This window comes from Limanda limanda, chromosome 14, assembly GCF_963576545.1.
Source record: "Limanda limanda chromosome 14, fLimLim1.1, whole genome shotgun sequence".
Lineage (NCBI taxonomy): Eukaryota > Metazoa > Chordata > Actinopteri > Pleuronectiformes > Pleuronectidae > Limanda > Limanda limanda.
The window spans coordinates 11,531,146-11,556,301 of NC_083649.1; the positions used below are offsets into that span (position 1 = coordinate 11,531,146).

General features: G+C 42.2%; 1 protein-coding gene and 1 long non-coding RNA gene across 2 annotated transcripts in view; one reads left to right on the plus strand and one right to left on the minus strand.

The window, feature by feature from the left end:
• The window catches only part of LOC133019147 (actin-binding LIM protein 3-like), a 40,499-nt gene extending 18,251 nt beyond the window's left edge, over nt 1-22,248 (minus strand). The window contains exons 1-7 of the mRNA XM_061085518.1: nt 22,230-22,248; nt 19,010-19,174; nt 6,016-6,199; nt 4,300-4,412; nt 3,352-3,478; nt 3,106-3,199; nt 2,603-2,690 (exon numbers count right to left, since the gene is read on the minus strand). Coding sequence (XP_060941501.1) covers nt 2,603-2,690; nt 3,106-3,199; nt 3,352-3,478; nt 4,300-4,412; nt 6,016-6,199; nt 19,010-19,174; nt 22,230-22,248 — 790 coding nt within the window. The remainder of the gene's footprint in view (nt 1-2,602; nt 2,691-3,105; nt 3,200-3,351; nt 3,479-4,299; nt 4,413-6,015; nt 6,200-19,009; nt 19,175-22,229) is intronic.
• LOC133019408 (uncharacterized) lies at nt 10,459-11,128 on the plus strand. Its single transcript, XR_009682875.1, has 3 exons — nt 10,459-10,573; nt 10,693-10,786; nt 10,878-11,128. It is a non-coding gene; the product is annotated as an uncharacterized LOC133019408 (long non-coding RNA).
• Nucleotides 22,249-25,156: the final 2,908 nt, after the last annotated feature.

The window sequence follows — 25,156 nt, forward strand, 5'->3', positions numbered from 1 at the left end:
TAAAAAACATTACATAACACTAGAGTGAATAGACTTAACAAGTCTCATGAACTATGTCTTGAGAAAAATACATATTTTCTTATTTGCTAGTCTCATTGCCTTTATTTTTTTATTTTTTTATTTTTTTTTACAAGACATCAGTTTGGGCTCTGGTAACTTGTACTGGGCAAAAAGAGATACAGGAGATTAGTACAAAAAAAACATTCAATTTAAGTTGCAGTCCTGACATAGGACTCATATAAGCATGTGGCAACAAAGGCACCAGCCAATCAAATGGTGTTTAAACAAACACTCAGGCCAATCAAATTACAATCATCTGGTTGTGGATTCTATTTTCTGTATTGATATCTAGCATGGCACATTAGCACGAAATCCAGTTATATATTGAATGGAGAGGGCACCCCCTGAGAGCGGCTTATTACGTTAGCCCACAGAAATGACAGATTTGAAATGAGTGAACTGGAGATGAACTACCTCCACACTGAAGTTATCAAACTTGACAGACATACGTTTTCATTGATTACTTCATCCTAACAACAGATATTGAGATGAAGCGCCAATGAACGGTTCATAAAATAGTTCCCCACACACACGCACACATGTACACCACTTCGTATTCCAGACATGCATCATGAGATTGATTGCAAGAGTGTGTGTGCGTGCGTCGTTTGTGTACATGTGTGTATGTGTGAGCGTGTGAGCCGTAATTGAGTGTGTCTCACGAGGGTGATTGCTTAGCCCTCCTACATGTCTGAAGTCATCAAAGGGAGGGAATGTAACCTTGGGGCAACTCACTGGAGCTCAGCACACACACACACACAAACACACACACACACACACACACACACACACACACACACACACACACACACACACACACACGCACACACACCTTCATTGATAAGCAGACACACAAGTGCGAAAACATGCATCCAAGCATATGCACAGACAATGACGCTTGCATGTATTTACAGGTGTACATTACAATGCACACACAAGCGCGCACACACACACAGAGACCTTCAAGTACAATATGCAAATGGCTCGGTGTACTGGTGGCCGTGAGCACAGCAGCAGAATGTCAATGAAGTGAATCAGGAGGTGTCGACCTGTGTGGCGACTGTGGGAGGATGTGTGTGTGTGTGTGTGTGTGTGTCCAACACACACTACGGTACAGAAGCTCCACATTTAACCTGAATTCAGCTCAGTCAGGAAAAGTTATCTGCGTTAAACTAAATGTATTTTTACACCTAAAGTTTCAGGTACTGTAAATTCTTTAGTGGTAAATGTATGGATTTCTTCTTCGGTTTTACTTTTGTTTTAATGGGAATATACAGCTTACACTTTCAGTTGGGGTCTATCTACACGACCATATCTCCAAGGTATGATCTTGTGTTTCATATGTTCTCATTTGCATTAAAAGTGTGTGATCGAGGAAGAGATGCCGGATACGGTGCCATCTTACACCTTTGCAGTAGCAATGGGGATGAAGGGATGAAGGTAGCGAGGTTCATATCATCAAATAACAAATTAAAACCAAACTTTGAAGGAATTTAGTCCCTTTTAGTTTGGGCCATGTCCCATCTGCTAACATGGAGGAGGCACGATTTATGACCTATATTGTAGCTAGCCACCAGAGGGCAATTAAGACTCTTTGGCCTCACTTTTGGGGAGCTGTCATGTTGTCCAATTTCATAAACAGTTTATGGGTTAGACTGAAAATATACATTTAAATGTAAAGTTAGGGCGATGGGTAATATATATAAATGGCTGATATCATAGTTCATCTCCGAAACCAAATGGCTCTCACAAAATGAAGGTTACCCTGAAATGGAAATTAAAATTTCAAAACGCAATGGAAAGTAGGAAAACACAACGGCATCAACTTGTAACAGATAACTATGAACATGAGTATCACTTGTTTGGGTGATTCAAAGTCAAAATCTATAAGAACGCAAGTTTGTCCTGCAGCTTCAGCAGTGTCCTCACATGGGCCTGCATCTGAATACATGAGTGAGCTTATTAACTTTAATTACTTGAATCTAATTTGTAAAAGAGAAAACAATTTAAACCTCTGGCAGTTGGCCATTCATTCAGATTAATTCTGTCAGCGGCGGCGCAAAATAATGGACACAGCAGCCGAGGCCAAGCTGGAGAGGTAATTGACTTCAACCTTTGTGTGTCTCAGGAAAACATCGGCTGGGGGAAGGTGTGTGTGCGTGTGTGTGTGTCTGTTGTGTGTTACGTGTGTCTTTGTCGCTAAATGTAGTAACAAGTGTTATATGTGCGATCAATAACCTACATAAGGGTTCTTTGTTAAAAGCAGCCATTTATCAGGCGGCTGTATCCTACTTCTGTCTGACTCGCCTTTTCTTTGGGTCCTGCACACACACACCCACACACAAACACACACACACACACACACACACACACTCGGGCCATCTGGGTACTTGCAGGGAACAGCTAATTCAATAGATGCTACGATTCTATTTTTATGCCCGTCGGCTGTAGAGATGCAGAAGCACTTTCGTACGGCCACAGATATTTATTCACAAAACTAATAACACATCCTATCACTTTTATACATGGTGTTACATTTCACCTGTGAGGTACATTTCCGCTCCTTCCAAGAACATCATGTGACAGCGCGCACACCTGGCACAGCTGGGGTGGTAGTGCTTCCCTCCAGCCTGGAGGAGAGAGAGGGGGGGAGGAAAGAAGAAATGAATAAGCCAGAGAGAAGCAAAAGCAGGTGACACAAATGAGGGAGTGAGAAACGAGTGGAGATAAGACATGGAGGAAAACAATGAGGAGTGAAGAGTGTGCGGAGAGGCGATAAGAAATGGAAAATGATGGAATGAATAGACGAGTGGAGAGGGAAGTGTTGCATTGCCGGTTTTTCCAAAGCTGCCTCGTCACCAGTCAACACTTGAGTCATTTGAAGAGGCGCAGCTGTGTTTTCTGTAGCTTTTTATGGACACACACACACAGACACACACACACACACAATCTTTCACACAAATATAAAAAACCATAGTCGTTCTTCCTCTTGCTCCCAACTCTCACACACACACCTTTACATAAGATATGCACAAACACACTCACCTCCAGCACTCTGCCGCTGATGTACCTGTTACAGCCCTCACACCGGATCCCAAACTGTGAGTGGTAATCAGCCTCACAGTAAGGAATCCCATCCCTACACAGAGAAAACAGTTCTCAGGTTAAATGAACCCCCCTGACTTGCTGCCTTTGTTTCACTTTTGTTGTGTTTTTGGATGCAAACAGAGGACGTGGACATGTGGAAACACCTGTACACAGACTGTACAGATGGGAGATCAAGCCACCTACTTGCTGATGTACTCTCCAGTGAGCGTACAGCCACATGTCCGGCATTTAAAGCAACTGACGTGCCACTGTCTCTCCAGAGCCAGCAGGGACTGACCCTGTCTGATCTCCTCGCCACAGCCGGCACAGTCTGGAGGAGAGGAGAAGAGGAGAAGAGAATGAGAGGAGGAGAGGAGAATGAGAGGAGGAGAGGAGAGAAGAAACAGAAATGCAGCAATGAGAAAACAAACAGGAGAGAAAAGAGCACCTTCCACAAATGTTCATTCATCGTCCTTCCTGTGTGTTTTCCTCTCCTCAATTATCCTTTCCCTCTCTTCCTCATCCCTCTCTCCTGACATTATGGTCCCACTGTCTTCACCAGATGGAGCTAACAGAACCAGGCCACACAAATACCTGGAGCAACAGGCCACCTCCTGGGTGTGTGTGTATACACGTGTGTGTTTGTGTGGGTGTGTTCTTGCAAAGTTCAGCAGGTGGATGGCACAAGTCTTTTGTTGTGTTTCACATGTGTTGGGTAACAGCACAGATCAATATGTGCCAGATGAATCAAAAAGAAGTGAGTTATTTCGATATCTGCATCTAAACCAATTGGCCAGATTATTAATTATTGGGTAAATCAGATGAAGAAGGCTAAAAACGTGGTGTGAATGAGGCTGTTTAGAGTTGAATTTGAATGTCTGGACACATGAAGATATTTTATGTTTTTTTCCACTGTTTTTTTGTTTGAAGAATCGATCACCATTTACTTCAATTGTATTGGATTTGGCTGCAACACAGTTTGAAGTGTTTGGTGGACTCAAACACTTTCACCCACCCCTCCATCGCCACAGTGGTGAGTAGATAATGAGTGAATATTCATTTCTGGGTGGGCTGCCCCTTTAAGTATAATCCGGTTAGTATTTTTGCATATGTTTTGTGAGGCATGCAGTGATGGGGTGTTTGTTTTCTTACAGCTGGGCCCGTGGACCTTGACGGGCTTGTCGCTGCTCAGAGAGTGCGAGCACTGCTGACACACACACTTCTTCCCGCAGAAGGTCACCCTGTCGCCGATTGGGAACGGGCTCCTGAGAACAAAGAGCACATTTCAGCGTGGTCATGCAGATACGGCCGTGCAGAAATTCAAGTTAAAGGGTCACTTGACCAAAATCTCTATCTCGCAGCCGATAAGTCCTTTGTGTGACACATTTTTATTGCACCGTGCTGACTCAGCAGTTTTTTCGAGATGCATGAGCCTTATTTGCAATCTCAGTGGAGTGTGTTGATATCATAGGAGTGGGAACACACAGGGGATCTCCCTCCAAAAAAATCAGCAAACGAAAACCTAATGATCTTTGCATCTAAAAGCCTGAGCGATCGTTAGCCGTTTACATATTGACTTCACAGACTTCCACCAGTCACGTTTATCAAGTCAGCTGCAGTCAACTGAACTGGAGCCAATATAGATTTATGTGATATATGATGATTAAAGAGGGAGCTGCCAACAGTAGAGAAGTATATCTTCCATATTAAGTGTGTAAATAAAGAATATTGTTAAATCTCCTCTTCTTGGTCCAGAGAACTTTACCAGTATGAGTAACCCAATTGGCAACAAAAACTTTATTTTAGTTATTGTGACACAGCAGCTACACTATAGTCTTCCTCTTTCTTTATTATCTTTCTTCTTCTGTATGTTTTTCGGTAGCAATTTGGGGGTTTCGTTCCCTCATTCTGCAATCATTTACTTTTTCTAACTATCAATATTCAGCTTTTTCTGTAATTTCTGGATTTTATAACGGTTGCTTCTAGAGTAGTGATGTCACACAAAGACCTGGAGACATCATCACATGCATTTGAACTTTATTCACACATTTTCAGCAGGAAATGCTTCATGTAGTTAACACTGGTGGTCTGAGGATGTGGAGTTCGAAAGAGGCAAGTTGCATTATGGGTAGAATCCAGGGCAACAAGACTCAGGACAGCTGCTTCATTTTTGATTACTCCTCTTTTTTAATCGTTCTCCTACCAGCCCCTGAGATGTTTAAGTGGTATATTGATTAAGTTAAGACTGAATTAAGTTTCCAATATAAAGCACTGTATTTTCCTGTGTAATTAAAGTAGGTGTCTGTGCCTGAACAAATGTGACACTTGCCTGAGTTGACTTGCTGCCTGTTTTTCCCCATCCTTTAGTTTTTAATATCAGTAAAACACTGTGATAAACCCGCTAAAAGCGCAGATTCAATAAACTAATATTGACTGACGGAGGGATTTTGTTGCAGACAGCACTCGTGCATCATTTAGTTTCAATTGTAAAGAGCCACCTGTGCTGTGTGTGACCAGACTTTCAAAGCCTGTGATCCACAATATGTGTTATTCTGCAAGAATCTCAAATCTGCTGTTATTTTTATGATCACAAGTTAGAGATGGAAAACTGTGTGGATACCTGAGGACATTACATTGACCTAAATGGTGGTAAAATGTTGGTGAAATAAATATCATAATTTCCCTCACCATTTTATCTTTAAAATTTAAATTTACAACATGACATTATAGGTTCCGGTTGGACAACTGTTGTACTTACAATGATTTAACTTTTTGATGAACTGCCAAGTTGACTCGTCCACCCTTCTTTTACAGGACTTTTTAAGTCTGACATTGTTGCAGCTACACAGTCAGACACGTTTCCCTCACCTGCAGATGCTGCAGACGAAGCAGTGCGGGTGGTACGTCCTCCCCAGAGCAGACACCACCTCTCCAGTGATGTACTGGTCACAGCTGTCACACTGGGTCCCGTAGAGCCGCTGGTAGTCCTCGGTGCAGATGTATTCACCGGAGTGGTGGAAGAAACCTGAGTGCACTAAGTCACAGCTGCACACTAGAGGGAAGGAGAGAAAGACACATGAGTTGGTTCATGTCATTGTTTAGAACTAGGAAGATTAAATGATGAGAGTTAAAAGAATATAGTCACTGTGTGACTTGGGTGGGCCGGTAAACTTGAGGGGCCCTTTTGTCTGAGGCCCCCAAAGTCCTCTGAAACAATCCTGACTATTATATTTGATCAAACTCAAGTCCCTGCTATATATTGCGAAACTTGAGTTGTCAGTCTGCTGTCCTGTCACAATCACCAGTATTAATCCACTTACCAAGAGGTTTCACCTTCTGGATTAAGAGTAGGTAGAGAACATGGTTGGTGTGTGTGTGTGTGGGTGTGCGTGTGTGTGTGTGTGTGTGTGTGTAAGGGGTGGGGTTGTGGAGAGCGCAATCTGTTCTCCCGTCTGACCTCTAAAGGGTTAATACTATAATCTGGTTTTGGGGATTAGACCAGTAACCATCTAATCTGTTAATTTATACATTATGTTATGGTTCCCATGCATGCAAATATGTACATACACAGTATTATATGGATTAAAGATCACAGCTGTTTTTTCTGAGCATGTTTACACACACTATGCAATTTAATGTGTGTCTATGCGGGCTGCTGTTTGATACATGTCCAGGTGAAGAGACTCCTGAGTCCTGAGTGCACACGGATGCACACACTGTGTTAACTACACTGTATATACTGACCGCATGATGGATGGCTTTTATTCAGCAGATTCAAAGTCTCTCAGGCAAATGATTGCTTCTGCCCCGGCTGAGCTGAGGGTGAGGAGGCCTCTGCTGAGCTCGGTGGTTATAGGCACTTTAAAAGGAGATGAGCGATGATTTGCTTCAGCTGTCGGGGTGGCAGGAGGTTCCTCTTACCTCCCATCAGTTGCGTTTTTCCAAAATGTGACACAGCGTGCGACATGTTGTGACCACAACTAAGGGAAAATCCTCTTATGATGCCACCACTGCAAAGATTTCTATCACGTTAAGTCGCAGAAATTAATCAAATCACTGATGTTGTCTGTGCCATGTTTTACCCACTCAGCTCCAAAGCAGTCAAAACATAACTGGCACTGGCATGTGATCTGCGGTGTACATGCCCAGTCAGTGCAGGTATAAACTGCAGTGTGGTACTATGATATAACCTATGTGTGTGTGTCTGTGCTGTGGGTTAGACGTCTGAAAGGCAGCCAACGGATCAAGATATCTGACATGAACTGAATGTCTGGCTCCTAATTAAGCTAATGGCTCTAAACCCAGTGGAGTGAATGGATCTGATCCGAGTGCGTGTGTGAAGTGTCTCAGACACACACACACACACACACACACACACACACACACACACACACACACACACACACACACACACACACACAGAGAGAGAGAGAGAGAGAGAGAGAGAGAGAGAGAGAGAGAGAGAGAGAGAGAGAGAGAGAGAGAGAGAGAGAGAGAGAGAGAGAGAGAGAGAGAGAGAGAGAGAGAGAGAGAGAGAGAGAGAGAGAGAGAGAGAGAGAGATACTGTAGACTGTGTAGAGGTAGACAAGTAGTGGAAATGCCTACTTTATTTATCTATAGGAGCCATAAAGACACATTTAAGTAAACTGAATTTCTTTTCAAAGCTCCTGTGGTATAGGCACGGAGGCAAACATGAATAATCTGAATTGTGTTTACTTTTAGTTTCCTTCTTTTAATTTTACATGGATATTAGAAAGCCTGCTCCTGATGCTGCATTTGGAGGTAAAAAATAGACAAACACACACACAGGTCCTATACGACAACTGAACAAATACACAGGTGCTATTTAGCAATAGAAAATGGAATAAATTATGTAAAATATGTATATAACACTTAGATATATGCTAGAGGGCAAAGGTGTTGATGTCACTTCACCAGAGGGAAGACGGTTATTGCACTTAGACTGGAATATTGTGCAAAGCTAAAATAGCAGCACAGATAAATGTAGCTTCATAAAATAGATATAGTAATAAACACATCAATAAGGCACCACACTGGAGAGCCAAGAGCTGCTGTACCAGGGACGCCGACATTACCATATTAACATGATGCCTCTGCACACTGCACATTTTATCATTGTAATTACTAAAGTAAGTAACAAATGCCCCCATTGCCAAAAGCCCCTTGATAAATAATACGTGATAAACAGAGCAGGCAGAGAACCAAGGCCAGGTGACTAAATTGTACAGCTCCTTTCAAGAGTGGCAAATCAAAATGTTTTACATGAGGCATAAAAGGCAAAGACCAAATAAAAAGACACATAAATATGATTTGACAGAATACAAAATTTGCTATAATTTGTTATTAAAGAACTTCAAAAAACTACAGAGCAGCTCTAGTGATGTGCAATATATGAATAAACAGGCCTACATTTACATAAATACAAGGTAGTGACAAACAGAAAGGTTTTAGTTTAGCTGGAGAACATCTCCGCCCAGGGAGCCTGTGTAAAGGTCGGAGAACTGGTGTGATTGGATTCACGTTCTCGGTCTTTGTGAGGACTCTGGCAGCTGCTCTGAATCAGCAGTAACTGTCTGATTGACTCTTGGAGAGACCTGTGAAGGCAGCGCTGCAGCTGTCGAGCCTGTTTGAGATGAACCCATGAGAAAGGTTTCCTGTATCATGTTTAGACGCGAGCCTGAGTGGCTGTCTCACTGCATGAAAAGAAGCGTTTGTGTCAATCTGTGTCGCAGAGAAGTGTTGGCACATCCTTCGGTTAACGACTTTCACACGTATCTGCAGGCAGCAAAGGAAACGCTCAGGGTTCCTGCAGTTGTCAAGCCTGTGAGCTGTTGAGATTTGACCCCCCCTGCTCCAACTCCTAGAGGACGCTTTCACATGCAAATGACAATGCTCTGAGCTTCACAAATGCAAATCAGTTTCCCTGAGAGCAGATAACACCAATGTGTTAGAGGCACCAACAAACTATCTGGCTGAGTAAACCAGGCTTAAAATAAATATTAAACCTGAAATTTTAAATTGTTCTTAAGTAAGTAAGTGTGCTATAATGAATTATATTGTATACCACGAACAAAGGTCAATGCAGTCAAAAGAAATGAAACAATGCACTTTATTTCAAATTTTTATTGTCATCCAAAACAATCCTAAATCTCAACAACTGTATAGAGTGGCATGATTACAGTCACTTTTTCAATTGTGCTGGTTAAATGCACAGAGGAAGTGTAAACCACACCTCTACCAGCAAATAAATGATGCTGGGTATGATCATCTGTGTCCTGTAAGCTCCAAACTTCTACTGGCTTTCCATAAAAATATCTGTCCTCCCAAAATACTGGCATCAAATTCACATGTCAATGGCAAACTAAGCTGTTCCATGAATTATAAATGGTACCTTTTCACCACTACTTTCAAAATTGCTATGAAACATTCATTGATTTAATGATTTATTTTTTCAGTGTAATATTTAATCCCCCATGGACTGCACAGTGACAAAACACAGCAGCCGGCTGTTTGGATACAACATACATCTCCACTCAGTTTGATTATTATTTTAAATATAAAGGAGACACAATATAGAGCTTAAATTCCTTCATAATTTGAACTTCAATTGTCTAATTGTTGTTATTAAACTTTCTCAGTATTCCATTAAAACAGTCAACACTTTTATCCAAAGCGACTTACAATAAGTGCATTCAACTATAAGGTTACGAACACAGAACAGCATGAGTGAATCATGTGTGTAAATTTACTAAACACCACAAAAAATAAACCTGGCCTCAGTCAAATACTTATCCCATGAAGTAACCGCTGCTCACGTCACCCGCTCGCGTCATCAGCTGATGGACTCGTCCAATCAGAGCCTCGTAAACGCCGTGCAGCAGCGTCGAGTGTCCCGCAGACAGGAAGCGGGTCGTGTTTAGCTTGTCCCGTACGAGTGACTCTGTCTTCGGGGTAAATAACTTGCTGAAGTCGACACGACGCTGTTCCCTGGAGGAGAAGATGAGTGCGTGTGGAGGCAGAGCCGCGGGCCCGGTGTGGACGAGTCGAGGCGGAGAAGACGGATGCACAGTCCCTGAGTTACGGTGAGCTAGAGACGCCATGCTAACCACTAAGCTAACTGGTACATCTGAAAGCATGTCCGCCACTCTTTGGGATAGCGAGAAAGTTGCTAAAATACGAATACAGCATCGAGTGCTGGAGCAGATCTAGTGCATGTTTAAATATGTATGAATTACTTAGATGTAACAGTTTGTTCTCGTTAAGTTTTTTCATCAACGTGACTTTTTTCTGTATGTTTTCACAGCCTCAGCCCCCCCCCCCACACACACACACACACAAACAAAGAGGCGTTAGGCTGAGACGCTGAAAGTCCGGATTTAAAGTGCAGAAAATTAAGCCATTGAATGTAAGTAACTGTTTATGAATTGTTTTGGTGTTTTTTTGCTGTGGATCTTCCAACGGTGATGCAGCGCGGCTATTTCCGTTTATTAATAATAAAGTCATGTTACATGTGTTGTTTTCCAGCTGCCTGTCCATGACGTACAAAGACACACTATGAGCCAGTATGATCCGACCAGACCTTACATCAGCATTGAGGAGTTGTCGGAGAAGAAAGAGGGTAAGGTTATATTCATTAAATAATTTTCCAGTTACATGTAAAGGTGTATGTTGTCATTGAACTGTGCTAATTTTACTGAATGTGTTTACAGCTGATTGAAGCGGGACAGACGACATGGATCCATCCTTCCACAGCCAGGAGTGCACCGACCTGTGTCCCACACTTCATATAAGACTGGAAGCTACACTGGATCTCACAGCTACACACCACAGACGTCTACACACTGGAGAAGAGTCCCACAAAGAAGTCATGACCCAGAGGCTGCAGAGAAACATTTCAAGCCTCACCTGAGATTTTGTACAATATTTTTGCTGTATGTAAATAAAGCTTTCACTCCACATATACCTTGTTCACATTTGTTCCCTGTACAATATGTTCACCTATAGCATCAAGCATCACATGAATGTTTAGTTTTAATTAACTGCAGTGCTTTTGGTAAAGGCTTACTTATAAATAATAATAAATATTAATATATACATTTTTATTATTAATATTGTGTGGGAGGGGCTTACCCCACGTGCGGAATGCTGTGACCCCACGTGTGCACTGCAATGACCCATAAGGTGACCAATAGCAACACTTCTACCAGCCAATCACGAGTGACATTAGTTTCAAGGGTCTGTGGTTTCCTCCAATGGTGAGTAGAGAGAGGTTCTAGCCAGCGGCTGGACTCCGATTCATATGCTAATTAGATCACACGTCGCGATCGGTCCGCGCGGCGGCGCGAGCCCCCCCGCGGCTCTCTCCTTTGTTCTCCAAATCCCCCTTAAGGTCCGCAAACGCCGATAGACCCACCTTGTCTTCACTGGCGAACGCCGAGGTAACATCATGGAAACAGTTGGTTACAGCAGGGGATTAGGCCTGTCCGTAGAGGTTCACTGTGACAATAATACTGCTTTTCGTCTAGTGTCTGGTTTTCTCTAAACCATCATTTTACTCTGTTTTCAACCCAGAAAACTACACAAACAGGACGGACCTCCTGCAGAATCCGAACTTATTTGAACTGGTAGTTTTCACCTTCGACACAGATCAGACGTCGTTTTGATGAGAATTCCCAACATAGACATAATGCATATGTCCATCCTTATATTTTATAGTTTAATTATCTTCTCATAATTTATTGGCTTAAAGAAGATAAATCCTTTTTCATACGACAAAATCTGAACCATGAGAAATACCGCCAGTATTTTTGTTTTTTTCTCTGATCTTCAAAGTGCATCTCTGAATCATTGTCAGTCTGCCTGAGACTAAAGCTGTTCACAGAGGGGTATAATAAATATTTGACATGTATCATATGTTCTTCTGGGTATAAAAAAATCCAACAAATCAACTATTCATTTCCTCCACAAATGAGGTAATGTTTTCATGCTTGAGCGCTGTTTGTCAGCAGGATTAGACGACCACAAAACTTGGTCAAGGGACATTATTCATCAATTTATCTAACATTTCCCAAAAATATATATATTTGTTGACATTATTACTTATTTCATATGGAGTCATTTCTGGATCTTGTTGAAAAAAACAGGCATATTTAGGGGACTGAAATCCGTAATTGTGGGGAATTGTAATAGCTGTGACCACATCATCTAATCAAACCCACAAACAGTAGAACAACTCCTTTTAAGTGTCTCTGTCTCAAACTAACACCCTCCAACTTGAGGATGGTATCGCCGGATCCTTTCACACCCTGCTGATAGTGTTCACACATTCATCTCTGAGTGGGAAACCCTGAAGATGTGGAGGAGAACAGGAAAGAGAGGGAGCTGTCCAGACCTGGCCTCTCTACAGGGACCTCTGGGATGTTCGGACTTAAATTCACAGGCCAAATTTAAAATAACTGTCCCTTAGAGACCTTACGATCCTTGTATGGGTATTTACATGCTTTAATTCCCGTCTGAGTCATTTTCATTGTTTGGATTTTAATAATACAGACCATAAAGTAGGCTAATCTTTAATATAGTTTTGCTATACTTTGCTTCTCCTTGGTGAGCTTCTGGTGTTTCTTGTTGGTCTAGTTTTATTAGCCATGATCGCTGCTTGGCTCTAGGGATGTCAATGTCAGCTGCTCTTTTAATCCATCACTTTCATCCAGATTAAAATATCCACAGAAGATGAAGCCTTAATTTTGGGCGCCACCATGAAGTTCACATTTGTGGTTTGAAGTGAAATGCCTCAACTGAGGAATGGACGGCCGTTAAACAGGATCCTCAGGATAAATGGGTGATCGTTGATGGAAGGATGGAAGGATGGAAGGATGGATGGGTGGATGGATATCAACAGTCCAATGCTTTGGGCTCAAGATCTGCACAAGTAAGGAAGTTCTAATTATCTAATTTATCATTAGCATTCTCGCAATCTAAATTAATTAGACAGCATACAAACATGTTGGAGTGCAGCTTCAAACAGCATGGATTTAGAGTCTGATCATTGTGGCTCAGGGGGTACAGCAGGTCATCCACTAACCAGATGGTCGGTGGTACAATTCCCAGTTGGCATGTCGAAGTCCTTGAGCAAGACACTGAGCCCCGAAATTGCATGTGACCAGTAGCTGGCAATGTGTGAATAAAAAAAACACCATAGTGGTGTTGTGTGAACATGTGTGTGAGCGTGTGAATGTGACTTGAACTATAAAGCACTTTGAGTGGACTACTAAAGCTCTAGATAAATGTAGTTCATTAACAAGTGCTTTTATATGACATTGATAATAACCTTAAACTTATAAAGTTCTCATAAAGAACTGTGCAGAGGATTTTTCTTAAGGACAAGAAGTAAATGGAGAATGATTTACCCCAAAATGTCAGGGGTTATTCCCACATCCAATTCCACAAATGATAGACCGGCCCGTAATATATGTAAGAACATGAAGTCATATGATCCGATCAAAACTGCTCTTAAAACCATTTGACCTCTCAAGAACTTCACTAAAAGCAAAGTCAACAAGATTTGTCTCCAACCCTAAATTTCATGTCACGGATTTACTGTGTAATTACTATAGAAGGAGCAGAAAATGTCAGTGCGGAGAATCTCAGAATATAAATGAGGAGTTGCCTTCCTGCCAACATCCATTACTCCTCCCGGTCCCATGACAGCTCAGTCCCTTTGGGACAAATCTTCCCGCAGCCGCTTGAACTCACCGTCTTAGGCTTAATGTTAAAATAGGAAAGAATTGTCACTTTCTGTGACCTCAAGCGTGACCTTCTCACCCTCACGTGACCCCCCCCTGACCTTCCCTGGCCCCATCTGTTGTCCCGAACTCTGAGGAATTCCTACATTTGGTGTCTGCTCTATTCTGCTGATACGGCAGAAACCCAGACGGCTCCTGCATGTGCAGACACAGCAGATAAAGTCTAACCAGTCACAACAAGATCATCACTGATTAACTGTAATCAAGATGTGTTTAATATTATGTGTTTATTAAAGTGAATTCAGCCTCCTGTGTGTAAATCGCAGGTGATTTCCTTTTGTCTACACTAGATCAGGTGGTAGACTGTGTTTTTATGACCATGTGCGACCTTTCAGAGAGTCAGGCGCCACGCTGTCTTTCTGTCCAGTTCAGCCAGACGCCAGCGAGACGGCTGCAGTGACCACACAGGGATCCTCAGGGCGACTGAAGGAACCTCCGACTTCTACGACTTAATATTCTCACCAGACAGAATAAGAAACATCAAAGAAAATTTACCGGGAATTAGTTCAAGCCACTTCAGATTCACATATGAAGTTTAAGGACGGAGAAACTGCTCTGTCGTAAACTGGAGTCTACAGCAGCCACTGATGATGTTATTAGTCCCATCTGGGCTGCTCCCGCCCTCAAAATGTCTATAAATCTGATAAACGATAATAACAAATCAGAGAGCTGTGGTTCTTTTACAGAGAAGAAAAGAGAGAGACATCAAGCAAATCGTTGATAAGACAGAGCTTTTCTTGTTCTTTATATTTAAGGCCTTCGCACATTAGACGTGGGTTGTATGATAATTTACACACCATTCATATTTTTCTAACCTTTCCAGTCAATGCAACCTTCACATCTACAGAAAAGCGATATTTTGTATTTTTTCAGCCCAAGCTCGATGTACAAATCTAACCCCTTCATTCCAGTCTTTTCTCTCTTCTTGACTTTTTGCTCCACCAGTCTAATTCTCCACCAGACTCTATACTTTTCCCTTCCTGCTGCGTCAGGGTGCAGGTTCAGCCGCGGTTTACCGGAGGAAGTGAAGTATTTAAATACTTTTCAACTGTTAACATTGATTTATAGCCAACTTGATGGAAGTGCTTGATGCCTGGACACAAATGCATAAACCACACACAGTTGGCAGAAAGACAGCAGTTAATGATTCTTTTGTTCAATGCCAGCGGCTGAAACAAAGGGTCAGGGGGCTGAAGAAAGACATAAGCGAAGGAAATATAGATTTAAGAAAGAGTGATATAAATGAAGATAGATGGTTGAAAACTCCTGGAGGCCTGACACACACACACACACACACACACACTCACACACACGGTGGCTGTCTCATCCTCCTGATTTATCTTCCAGAGACACAGTAAAAACAAACATGCACATAGAAGAACACCAGCTCACTGATGCAAATGCTCATGATAAGACACACACAAGGAAAGTGCTCCACCGCTGAGCTGATGCAGAAGCTGCTGCTGCACAGTTTGTCCTTGAAGTCTCTTCAGAAGAAAATGCCAGTTCATCCGTGACTGCCTGTATGGCTAATGCTGATAAAACACACACACACACACACTGCTCAACCGATTTCCATGAAGCTTTGTGGAGGGGTGGAGCAGGGTCCAGGGAAGAACCCATCTGACATCAGGAGACTGATAGTTATGTGTGTGTGCGAATTTGTTGCAGATCCAAATAAAAATCTGGATCTAGGGAATTTAAATGTGGTTTCATAAGGGAACTGTTGGTCTTTGGTGGAGGTATGTTCCTCGATTAAGGCTCTTATGGGATCAGGCCTTGCAGTCAACCTATCTTAGGTGAAGGTGAAGCATCCGTTGTACAATCCATCCAAATGTATTAGTGTTAACTTTAAGGGAGAAAATGATCCCAAAAAAGTATTTAAAATTAGGTTTTGAATAGAACAATAGACTCACAGCATTTTATTGCAAGACGGCTCGTGAAACGTTTTGATGCAAGGTGCGAACCAGACGTTTTGAAGCGTTTGTCCTATTTTTCCAGCCGTGACTGAAGTGGTTCTTTGGCAGAAGAGACGCTGTAAGGTCATAGATGATGTACATGGCTCAATTTCCAGGGTGGAAAAAATAAAAGAGGCGAGAGGAGAGAAGAGGGGAAGGATTATGTTAGACACGAGGCTGAGTGGAGACAGGGAGAAAAGAGAAGAAGAGCAAGATGGGAGTCAGGGGACAGATTAGAGGAAGCTGAATAGAGAGAGAGCATCATGTGTGAGGAGAAAGGGAAGCAGACAGCAAAGTGAGGGGATGAGGATGTGGAGGAAGAGAAGGAGAGACAGGGGGACCCGGGGGACGTATCAATGAGGCTATCGATCTGTCCGTCCAGCACACGTCTGCCGTCCTGTCACTGTCTTCCCCTCATTTATTCGCATCATCAACATGGGATGGATTTCCGTGCTGTAGCTTCTCGGCATTTGCATGAGTGTGAACAGGAGGGGGGGGGGGGTAGAATGGGAAGTGTAACCAGCCAATATTCTAACGGAGGGATTACACTGGTTCAATTCTGTGACACGTTATGGATTTTGGCTACAATGGTAACAAAGATAGAAAATTGGGTTTTTAATTGTGAGGCATAAGTTTTTGTCCATTAAACTGATGAGATATGATTACCTACGAGCAGATACATGAAGCTGAAAATCATAAAACTGGCATTATTCACTTTGGAATGAGGTCGAATTTATGAAGATCTTCCATATTTTATGAGATTTTTATGAGGGCAGAAAGATATTATTTACAGAGCTGCTCTTTTCTTTGTCTTCTGAGTGATCAGCCTTGTTGAAAATTTAATTGCCAAGCTTTTCTGCATTTTATTCTTATTGCTCTGACAGGAAACAAAGTTGTTGAGACGTTCCATGAAAAACCACAACAGTCAAACTTATGAGGACGCTATAGTTTGAAAAGTCAGTGCGGTTCATCCTCAGGAGACTGAAGCTGAAACCTTTGGATCAAAAACATGGACCAAACTAAAAAGTCATTTCAGGTGGTTCTTATATGACAAATTTACGTTGAAGTGTTAATCTTTCCAGTAAATTTAGTTTTAATTAGTTATTTAACATCAACAACAGGATGTAACATCATTATTGACCGATGCGAGTGACTCGTGATTGGCTTGTATCGGATGGACCTTGATACCGTGGCTCCAAAACATAATTTATCACAAATCTTCCCTCTTCTACTCTTTCTCCCTTCTCTCTTCTCTCCTTATCCCCCCAAAAAATGTTTTTACTTCCAAATGGCCACATTTTCGCAGGAGATTACACTGTTTACCAAACAACGATGCACTATAACTCTCTGACAGTCGCAGCCACAAACAAAGAAGAAAAATGTGAGAGAAGAAAACGACAAAGAGGGAGAGGAACAGGAGAGGAAAAGATAATGATAATGAGCAGTTGAGAAAACACACACACACACACACAGATGCCTGTGTACTAAAAGCTGACGATTTGATTCTTGTCCACTTCATCAGCTGACGTCTGCTCAGCCCCGAAGTCCATTAGCTAAAAGTCATTAAGCTTACTCTGCAAGATCAATTGTCCATAATAAGAAATACTTTAATATCAAAGAGAGAACACTTCCTTCAATAAATCTGGCTTGTGTCCCGTCTGAGGGGAAGGAGGGACTCCATTCAGCCAACGGTTAAAGTCACTTATTCAATGGCAGCAGTCGTTTCAGCTCAGGTTATGTTGGAGTTCTGCAGTGAGAAAAACGATAAAGACAGATCCTCTCCACGTGGCCGTGTGGCTGAGAGCATTCAGGCGTGGTTACCTGCAGATCAAACTGTGTTGTCCTGCAGCGCTTTGGGACTGGGGGGGGGGGGGGTCTCGGCCTGTGAAAGGAGGTTAGCTGGTTGGAGTCTGACTACGAGCTGAGAGAAAACCTGCTGACTGCACTGCTACGCTAGCTGCTGACTCCAGACCTCGACCGGTGCGTTCTGTCCCACCTGCTCACTGGTGGACACAAATACTCACTGTGGGTGTGTGTGTGGGTGTGTGTGTGTGTGTGTGTGTGTGTGTGTGTGTATGTGTGTGTGTGTGTTTGCATATGCAACCAGATGGACATGCATGAAAGAAAAAATCTTAAAATTCCATGTTGTAGCTTATATTTCTACTCTACACATTTGACAACTTCAGTAAAGTTACTTTTACGACGTACTTTTGACACACTGGATGATGTGATTACCTTTTAAAACACAAAACACGGTTAAATGTCAAACAAGTGGTTTTCAATCTCGAAGGCTTATGACATCTTACAAAAAGCAGTGAGTAGTTGAGGCCACATTTCAGACGTCAGAGAATCAAAGAGTAGAGAAAAAGTCCAGAAACTGAAAACTGATTTGTGCATCACAACTTCTTAAATCTTTCCTCCAATCACCTCCTGACCCTTCAGATTTATCTTGTGTCCCTGAGATATTAAACCATTCATCACACTAGCTTCACCTGCCAAAGCTTGGACATTGAAGACCTTTCTGAACATGTGACTTTACCCAAACAAGATGATGGATGATAGCTGCAATAAGCCAGATGCCCCAAAAATCCCTTCACCACAGCAGCAGACACTTGACGAGTATCAACGGTACAAGGTCCAAATCCAGTTGCCAGTGAAAACCTGCTGCTTATGCAGGAATATTTATTTATTTACTCTAATGTTTGAAGGATCAAAGATCTTCCCAGCTTCTCTTCACTGTGGAGATTTCACGTCCCCTCTTGCTTCCGGTGACACCAATTACTGATACTTCTGTGCCACTGAAACTCTTTCCTTCTTGTACTTTGTGATCGGCTTTGAACCTGGTAAAGTCATCACTCAGTTTCTATTTCAGGGAACACAGAAATCATCACTGATCTCTTTCTTGTTTGACGACTGATTATTATTTAATAGTCAATCATGTACATTTGAGTGGGTGGAATCCACACATGAAAACCTGCATATTAGACCAAAACTGACTGATGTTGTGTGTGAGGATGGAGATATGTGTGAATAAGGAAGCAGGTTTGTGTGCGTAGGTGTGTGGAGAGTTTTTCTTTTTACCTTGGCACGTGAAGCACTGAACATGGAAGTGTGTGTTCTTGACGCGCACAACCTCCCCGCGACACACCTCCCTGCAGCGCTCGCACACGATGGACGAGTTTCCCCGGCTGGAGAGCGGCGAGCTGCTGTTGTTGTTTCCTCCATAAAGACCAGACTGGTACTGAACTGTTGGGAGCAGAGGATGAAAAACATGTCAGGTGCTGTCTTCTTCAGGCCTTTCCCTAACAACTGATCAAAGCCTGATGAAAAAGAAAACATGGAACGACTGCTTCAGAAAGATAAGAGATCACACGCATCTTTTCCCTCATGTGCTACATAAATGTGACAGCCACGCAAAAGCCTTAATGTATAATGAATGTGGGAAAACAAGCGACTTGGTTTGTCTTAGATATTAAGTAGAAACAAATCACATCCACAAGTTAACTAAATATTGTTTTACTTGAATGAGTTTTCCTCCTCCTCAAGAAACAACAGAAAAGAAGTACAAAGTAACATGGAGGTGAAAACACACAAACACAATAATCAGATTCGCTGTGTGCTGAAGGTTTAGAGGAGATGAAGACGGCTCAGTAATTGACTTTGTGAACAGCAGAGGCTCGTGGACAGTCTGTCACTGGGCCGGGCGAGGAGAGAGCAGGTCTTACAACAAAGTGTTTCCAGAGCGACGCACAGAAACACAAAGACAAACAAGCGACAGATCAAACTGCTCACAGCCGTCAGTGTACGAAATACAGGCCTGTACTTTAATACACATCTAAATTTATTCAATGGATCACTGTTACACGGTTCTTCTGTTATACCTATACACTTTACATATTTATACGTGTGTGTGTGTGTGTGTGTGTGTGTGTGTGTGTGTGTGTGTGTGTGTGTGTGTGTGTGTGTTTGTGTGTGTGTGTGTGTGTGTTGGTTGTGTGTATTGGTTTTAATGTTGTGTTTCATCATTGTGGTGGATGCAGCTCTATTATTATTAAGTTTGCTTATCTTACGCTGCAACACCTGTTTTTTACTGTGCATATGTCAATAAAGCTTTGCATCCTGACACACGACACATACATGACAGACAAAGTCACACTAGCCGGGCAGAGAAGGGCACAGCCAGGCCGTTCAGGGATTACACCTCTTCCATCCTCACTTGTGAAACTGCTGAAATCCCTCTTAGTGAAACAAGCACTTCTTTACGCTGCCTGTCTGACTGATGGATTTGATTCACTGCAACAGTTGGCTTTACGCTACACGCACAGAATTCTGAGGCAATAATTCTGCCGCGTTCTGCTCGGCTCAAAGACATTTACACTTAATGCTGCAGCTTCCCAGAGTATTATTCAATCATATAGCAAACTTAACATGTCAGGAGGTTAAGCTGCGGCAGAGCAGCACGAGAGACACAGAGAGTTGTGGATCTATAAATGTCAGGAGGAAAAAAAAAGGTAAAACTATAGGACTTAGATGTTTCCTAACAAATTGTATCGTGTGTGTGTGTATGTGTGTGTGCGTGTGCGTGTGCTAGGCGTGTGCGTGTGCGTGTGTGTGTGTGTGTGTGTGTGTGTGTGTGTGTGTGTGTGTGTGTGTGTGTGTGTGTGTGTGTGTGTGTGTGTGTGTGTCTAGGTCTAAGCACACACGTGCCACAGAAGCTGGCATTGGTCCTGTAGCCAGATGGCTGCACAAAGACTGGAACCACAGACAGAGAAGAATCTGAGCCACCTGTGTGTGTGTGTGTGTCTGTGTGTGTGTTCGCATGTGTGTGGGTGTTATTAATAGTCATCTTCAATGTTTTATGTTGGTGTTCATGGAATTGATTAAAAACATGCAGTAATAACATGAAGTGTGTGTGTGTCATGTCCTTTTTTTACATATTTTTATTACTTTTCTTCCAAGATTGTTTCTTTCTCTGTTGCTCTCGTCCGACTTTTGAAATGTACCTTTCATCATCATCATCATCATCATCATCATCATCATCATCATCATCATCATCATCATCATCATCATCATCATCATCATCATCAGCAGCAGCAGCAGCAGCAGCATCATCATCATCATCATCATCATCATCATCATCATCATCATCATCATCATCATCATCATCATCATCATCATCATCATCATCATCATCATCATCATCATCATCATCTTTGTATTGTCGAGTGCAGAACAGCAAACATGGCAGACCTAGCTAATTTGATTTTCACAGAAACATTTTTTCACCGAAACCATTCTCTCTCAAGCGGCCTCATAGTCAAATGAGCCATTTATTCTGCAGCGTTTGACCTTTGACCTCGTGGATAAACAGCCTGGATAAAAACCAATAAGCTCTCTCCCCTGGTGTCACCCAAGCCAGTCGGCCGAACGATAATCCCCTTCTTTTCTCTGGCAGATTCTCGGGGTTACAGTGGCTCAGCTGGGGAACTCCTCTGCTGCGCTTTGCAAGCTTGTGATTGAACAGCGACACTGACACATGAATATTAATGAACTACATATCTTGCTTTGTTGGGATGTGTGAAGCTAAACGGCTGCTTGGAGGAGAAGCTGGATGGAAGCTTGGTTCTGCTCAGCCACTTGGTTTCTGATTTGGGGGAAATACATTTTGGGATTTAAGGATAAAAACCTTTTCTGATTGGATGTTGGAGTATTTTAAAATCTCCCCTGCAGAGCCTCAACCAAAGGATGTGCTCCTTTGTCGTCCGGCTATCAAAGAGCAGCAGGCTTCTTCCCTTTCATCCAACATATCTGAGCAGCTCTCTCACTTCTCTGACTTTTAATGATCACAATAACGGATTCATCTGAATGTTGCATATTTGGTTTCTTTAATAGAAAGAGATTGACTGGTTTGTGTAACAGGGGGGAATCCCTCATTAAAGAAATCTTTATGGATTAATGCTTATAGTTACACACATCAGATCCTGCACGACACAACTGACAGACGTTGACATCTAGCGATACACACAACCGACCTGTGTCTCTAACCTTCATTGACAGGGAGCTCGCTAATGACATGATGAAACTCAGTGTCAATAAGTGAGCCAGTGATCAATAACCTCAGTGAAGGGCTGTTTATGTCTACTTCAGTTTAAACCCTCCCAGGACACTGTGGTATTGATTAGGCAGAAGTACACACACACACACATATGAACACCTACACGTTACCCAGCATCATCTACACAAACGTACTACACATCTATAGACACAGACGCACACACATGCACACACACACATCTCTTACCATTAGTCGGTCCACTCATGGTGGGAAGTGGAGCAGCAGTCACTGAGTCCTCCAGTCAACTCTCTCCACTTTAACTCTCCCTCTCTCTATCTCTCCCTCTCTCTCTCTCTCTCTCTCTCTCTCTCTCTCTCTCTCTCTCTCTCTCTCTCTCTCTCTCTCCCTCTCTCCCTCTCTCTCTCTCTCTCTCTCTCTCTCTCTCTCTCTCTCTCTCTCTCTCTCTCTCTCTCTCTCTCTCTCTCTCTCTCTCTCTCTCTCTCTCTCTCTCTCTCGGTGTCTGGGCAGGGCTTTCCCTGCTCCTGCCGACAAGCGGATTAAATGCTGCTGCCAGGCGGTGGACCACCTCTCCACCCTGCGTAAAGGCAGGAATCAAACCGCCACCTTCAGCATCCTCCTCTCCATCACCAAGCCCCCAGCTCCTGCTTCTGTCCTCCCATCAAACCCCAGCAGTGCGGTCCTCTGGTCCGGGTGCAGAGGAGTCCATTCCCCACCCCGCTGTTCCTTCCTCTGGCTGTGCGCTCCGGTGGATCCGTGCGTGCCGGTGCGCGCCGGTGAGTAGACTGAGTCGTTGGATGGAGAGTTTCAGAGTCTTTCACTGGCCAGGGAGAGGAAGTTTGTGAAGGTGCCAACGCGCCCCCTAGCGACTGAGCTCTGAAGTGTCCAATTAAAAAAATATAAAAAACTGGAAAAGCCTCTGTCTATGGAAGCCGATTAGCGGGCTACCTACATGCAATTCAGTGTGTAGGTAGTCAGAGAGCTCCTGAACACAGGCATATCAGTCTCTCTCTGAACTTATTGAGCAAAGTGTTTTTAAAGTACTTTGAAGTATCCTGAAATTATCTATTTTCCACAGTGAAAATCCTGAAAGCAGAAAATCTTAAAATCTGAATATGACGACCTACTTACTTAAAATAATGGCATTCAATTTTAAACATAATTACAATCTGAAAAGAATGACTTAAAATCAAAAAAATAAGCACTTACTAACAAAATGAATTACTTAAAATCATCAAATGCTTACTTATAAACTCAAAATAATGACTTCAAATGTAAAGATAATGATTTACAATCTTAAAAAAATGTCTGACGATCTCGTCAATAATACCTTAAAATCTAAAAATCTAATAATGAGTGAGTTTATCAAAGTAACGACCGACTATCTAAAATGAATGACTTATTATCACAATTTCAATTCATTATCTCATGTTTCGATATACTATCCCATAATTTCAAGTTACTTCATGACTGTTGGCGGAATGAGCCTCCATAAACCTCCATGTAAAGCTGGATTGTTAAGTGCTGTGGTTCTTCGTGAGCCTTTTCCACAGCAGACATGTCTCAGTGGGAAAAGCACAAACCTGATCAAATGAATAATGGCTGAATTCCATTTAGCTGCTCCAGCTGCAGGGTCTTGATATCGCTGGCTCACTATCATACAGTCATGTTTTACTGGGACACATGAACTGAACAGAGTTGTTCCTATAACTGTAGCAGGAACATTCTTTTTTTTCCTGCTAAAATTTCAGCTGTGAAAAGACTTGTCTGTTTGTAAATTTGGATTTCTTTTAGTCCTTTGTGGTATAAAAGTGTGTCAATTGCTCTCTATAGACACTTTAATCCTATCTTTTTTTTTTAATCTCACAGCATTTCAATTTAATAATCGTATTATAATCCCAGAGAGGTTAACAGAGGCAAGGTCTGTCCTTACAACTATATTTATACTGTGCTATTTCCATTGTTTGGGTTGTTTCAAATAAAACACAAACACCAGTCGCCTCTGATATGGAATGTAACACATCCAACCGCTGCAGCTGTGAATGAGAGAGTGATTCAAAAAGACATCCCATTTAAATCCCCATACTCAGGTTTATTAAAGTGTCATTTATCAGTTCTTTCATTACTCAAATTCCATTCCAGATTTAAACTGTTGAGGGGTCAAGTATTAGTTTCCTGGTCCCTGTTGACCTTCCACCCGCTCTTTATGCTTTCTGTTTGTACCTCGTTGCTTCGTGGGTCACATCAACCAGTAAAACAATTATAGTTTATAGAATTTATATACTCAATGCAATTTGCACTATGAGTCACATTCATATTCAAACAGCACTTCATTGACAGATTTTTATTACTTTTCAGATGGTCCACATTTGGGGTTAACAACCTTGCCCATGGGCACTTGGACCTGCTGACTGGCAGCGCTGGATATCGAACCCTAACCTTCTGATTAGTGGACGACTTGCTTCACCCCCTGATCCAGAGCCACCCTTGCAATGTATTTATTTTAATAGACACAATGTTGTTTTAAAAGTTGTCCATTTTAATCTGTTTTGTTTCATTATCACACATTATTATGATGACATTCTGAGAAAAACACATGTTAATAGATATTTTCATCTGATTGATCCTGGAGTTGTTGATGTGATGGATAAATAGATGTAAATTATGGAATAGAGGAAAACCAGCCACAATTGCTACTTCAGCTGTTGTTACAAATGAGCAGCAATAGGTGGCAGTGTTTGTTCAGACTATTCCTGGAAGCAGTGTATGTGGTGCCGGCTGTGAACGTTTTATACTGTGTAACTTAAATTAAACATCAAAATGGTAACTAGATAAGAAAAGTTACACACATTTTAGTCACAATACATATTAGATAATCAAAAATATGATGCATGAGGTTTTTGTTCTAGCTTTCACATCATTTTCTCTGTTAAGACGTTGAGCAGCTTGAAAGGGGACACATCCCTTCCAGCATACATATGTTTAAACAGTTAGCATTCGGTCTGTCCTGTCTCACTTCCCTGTGATTTAAAAAACAATGTGCAGGACACTTCCTGGAATGGCCGGCACACCAATGGCTAACACTTCCTGCAGCCTCCTGCTGATGTGTCTGCACAAGAAAGGAAACGTTTAATGAAAAACACTTCATACTTTCT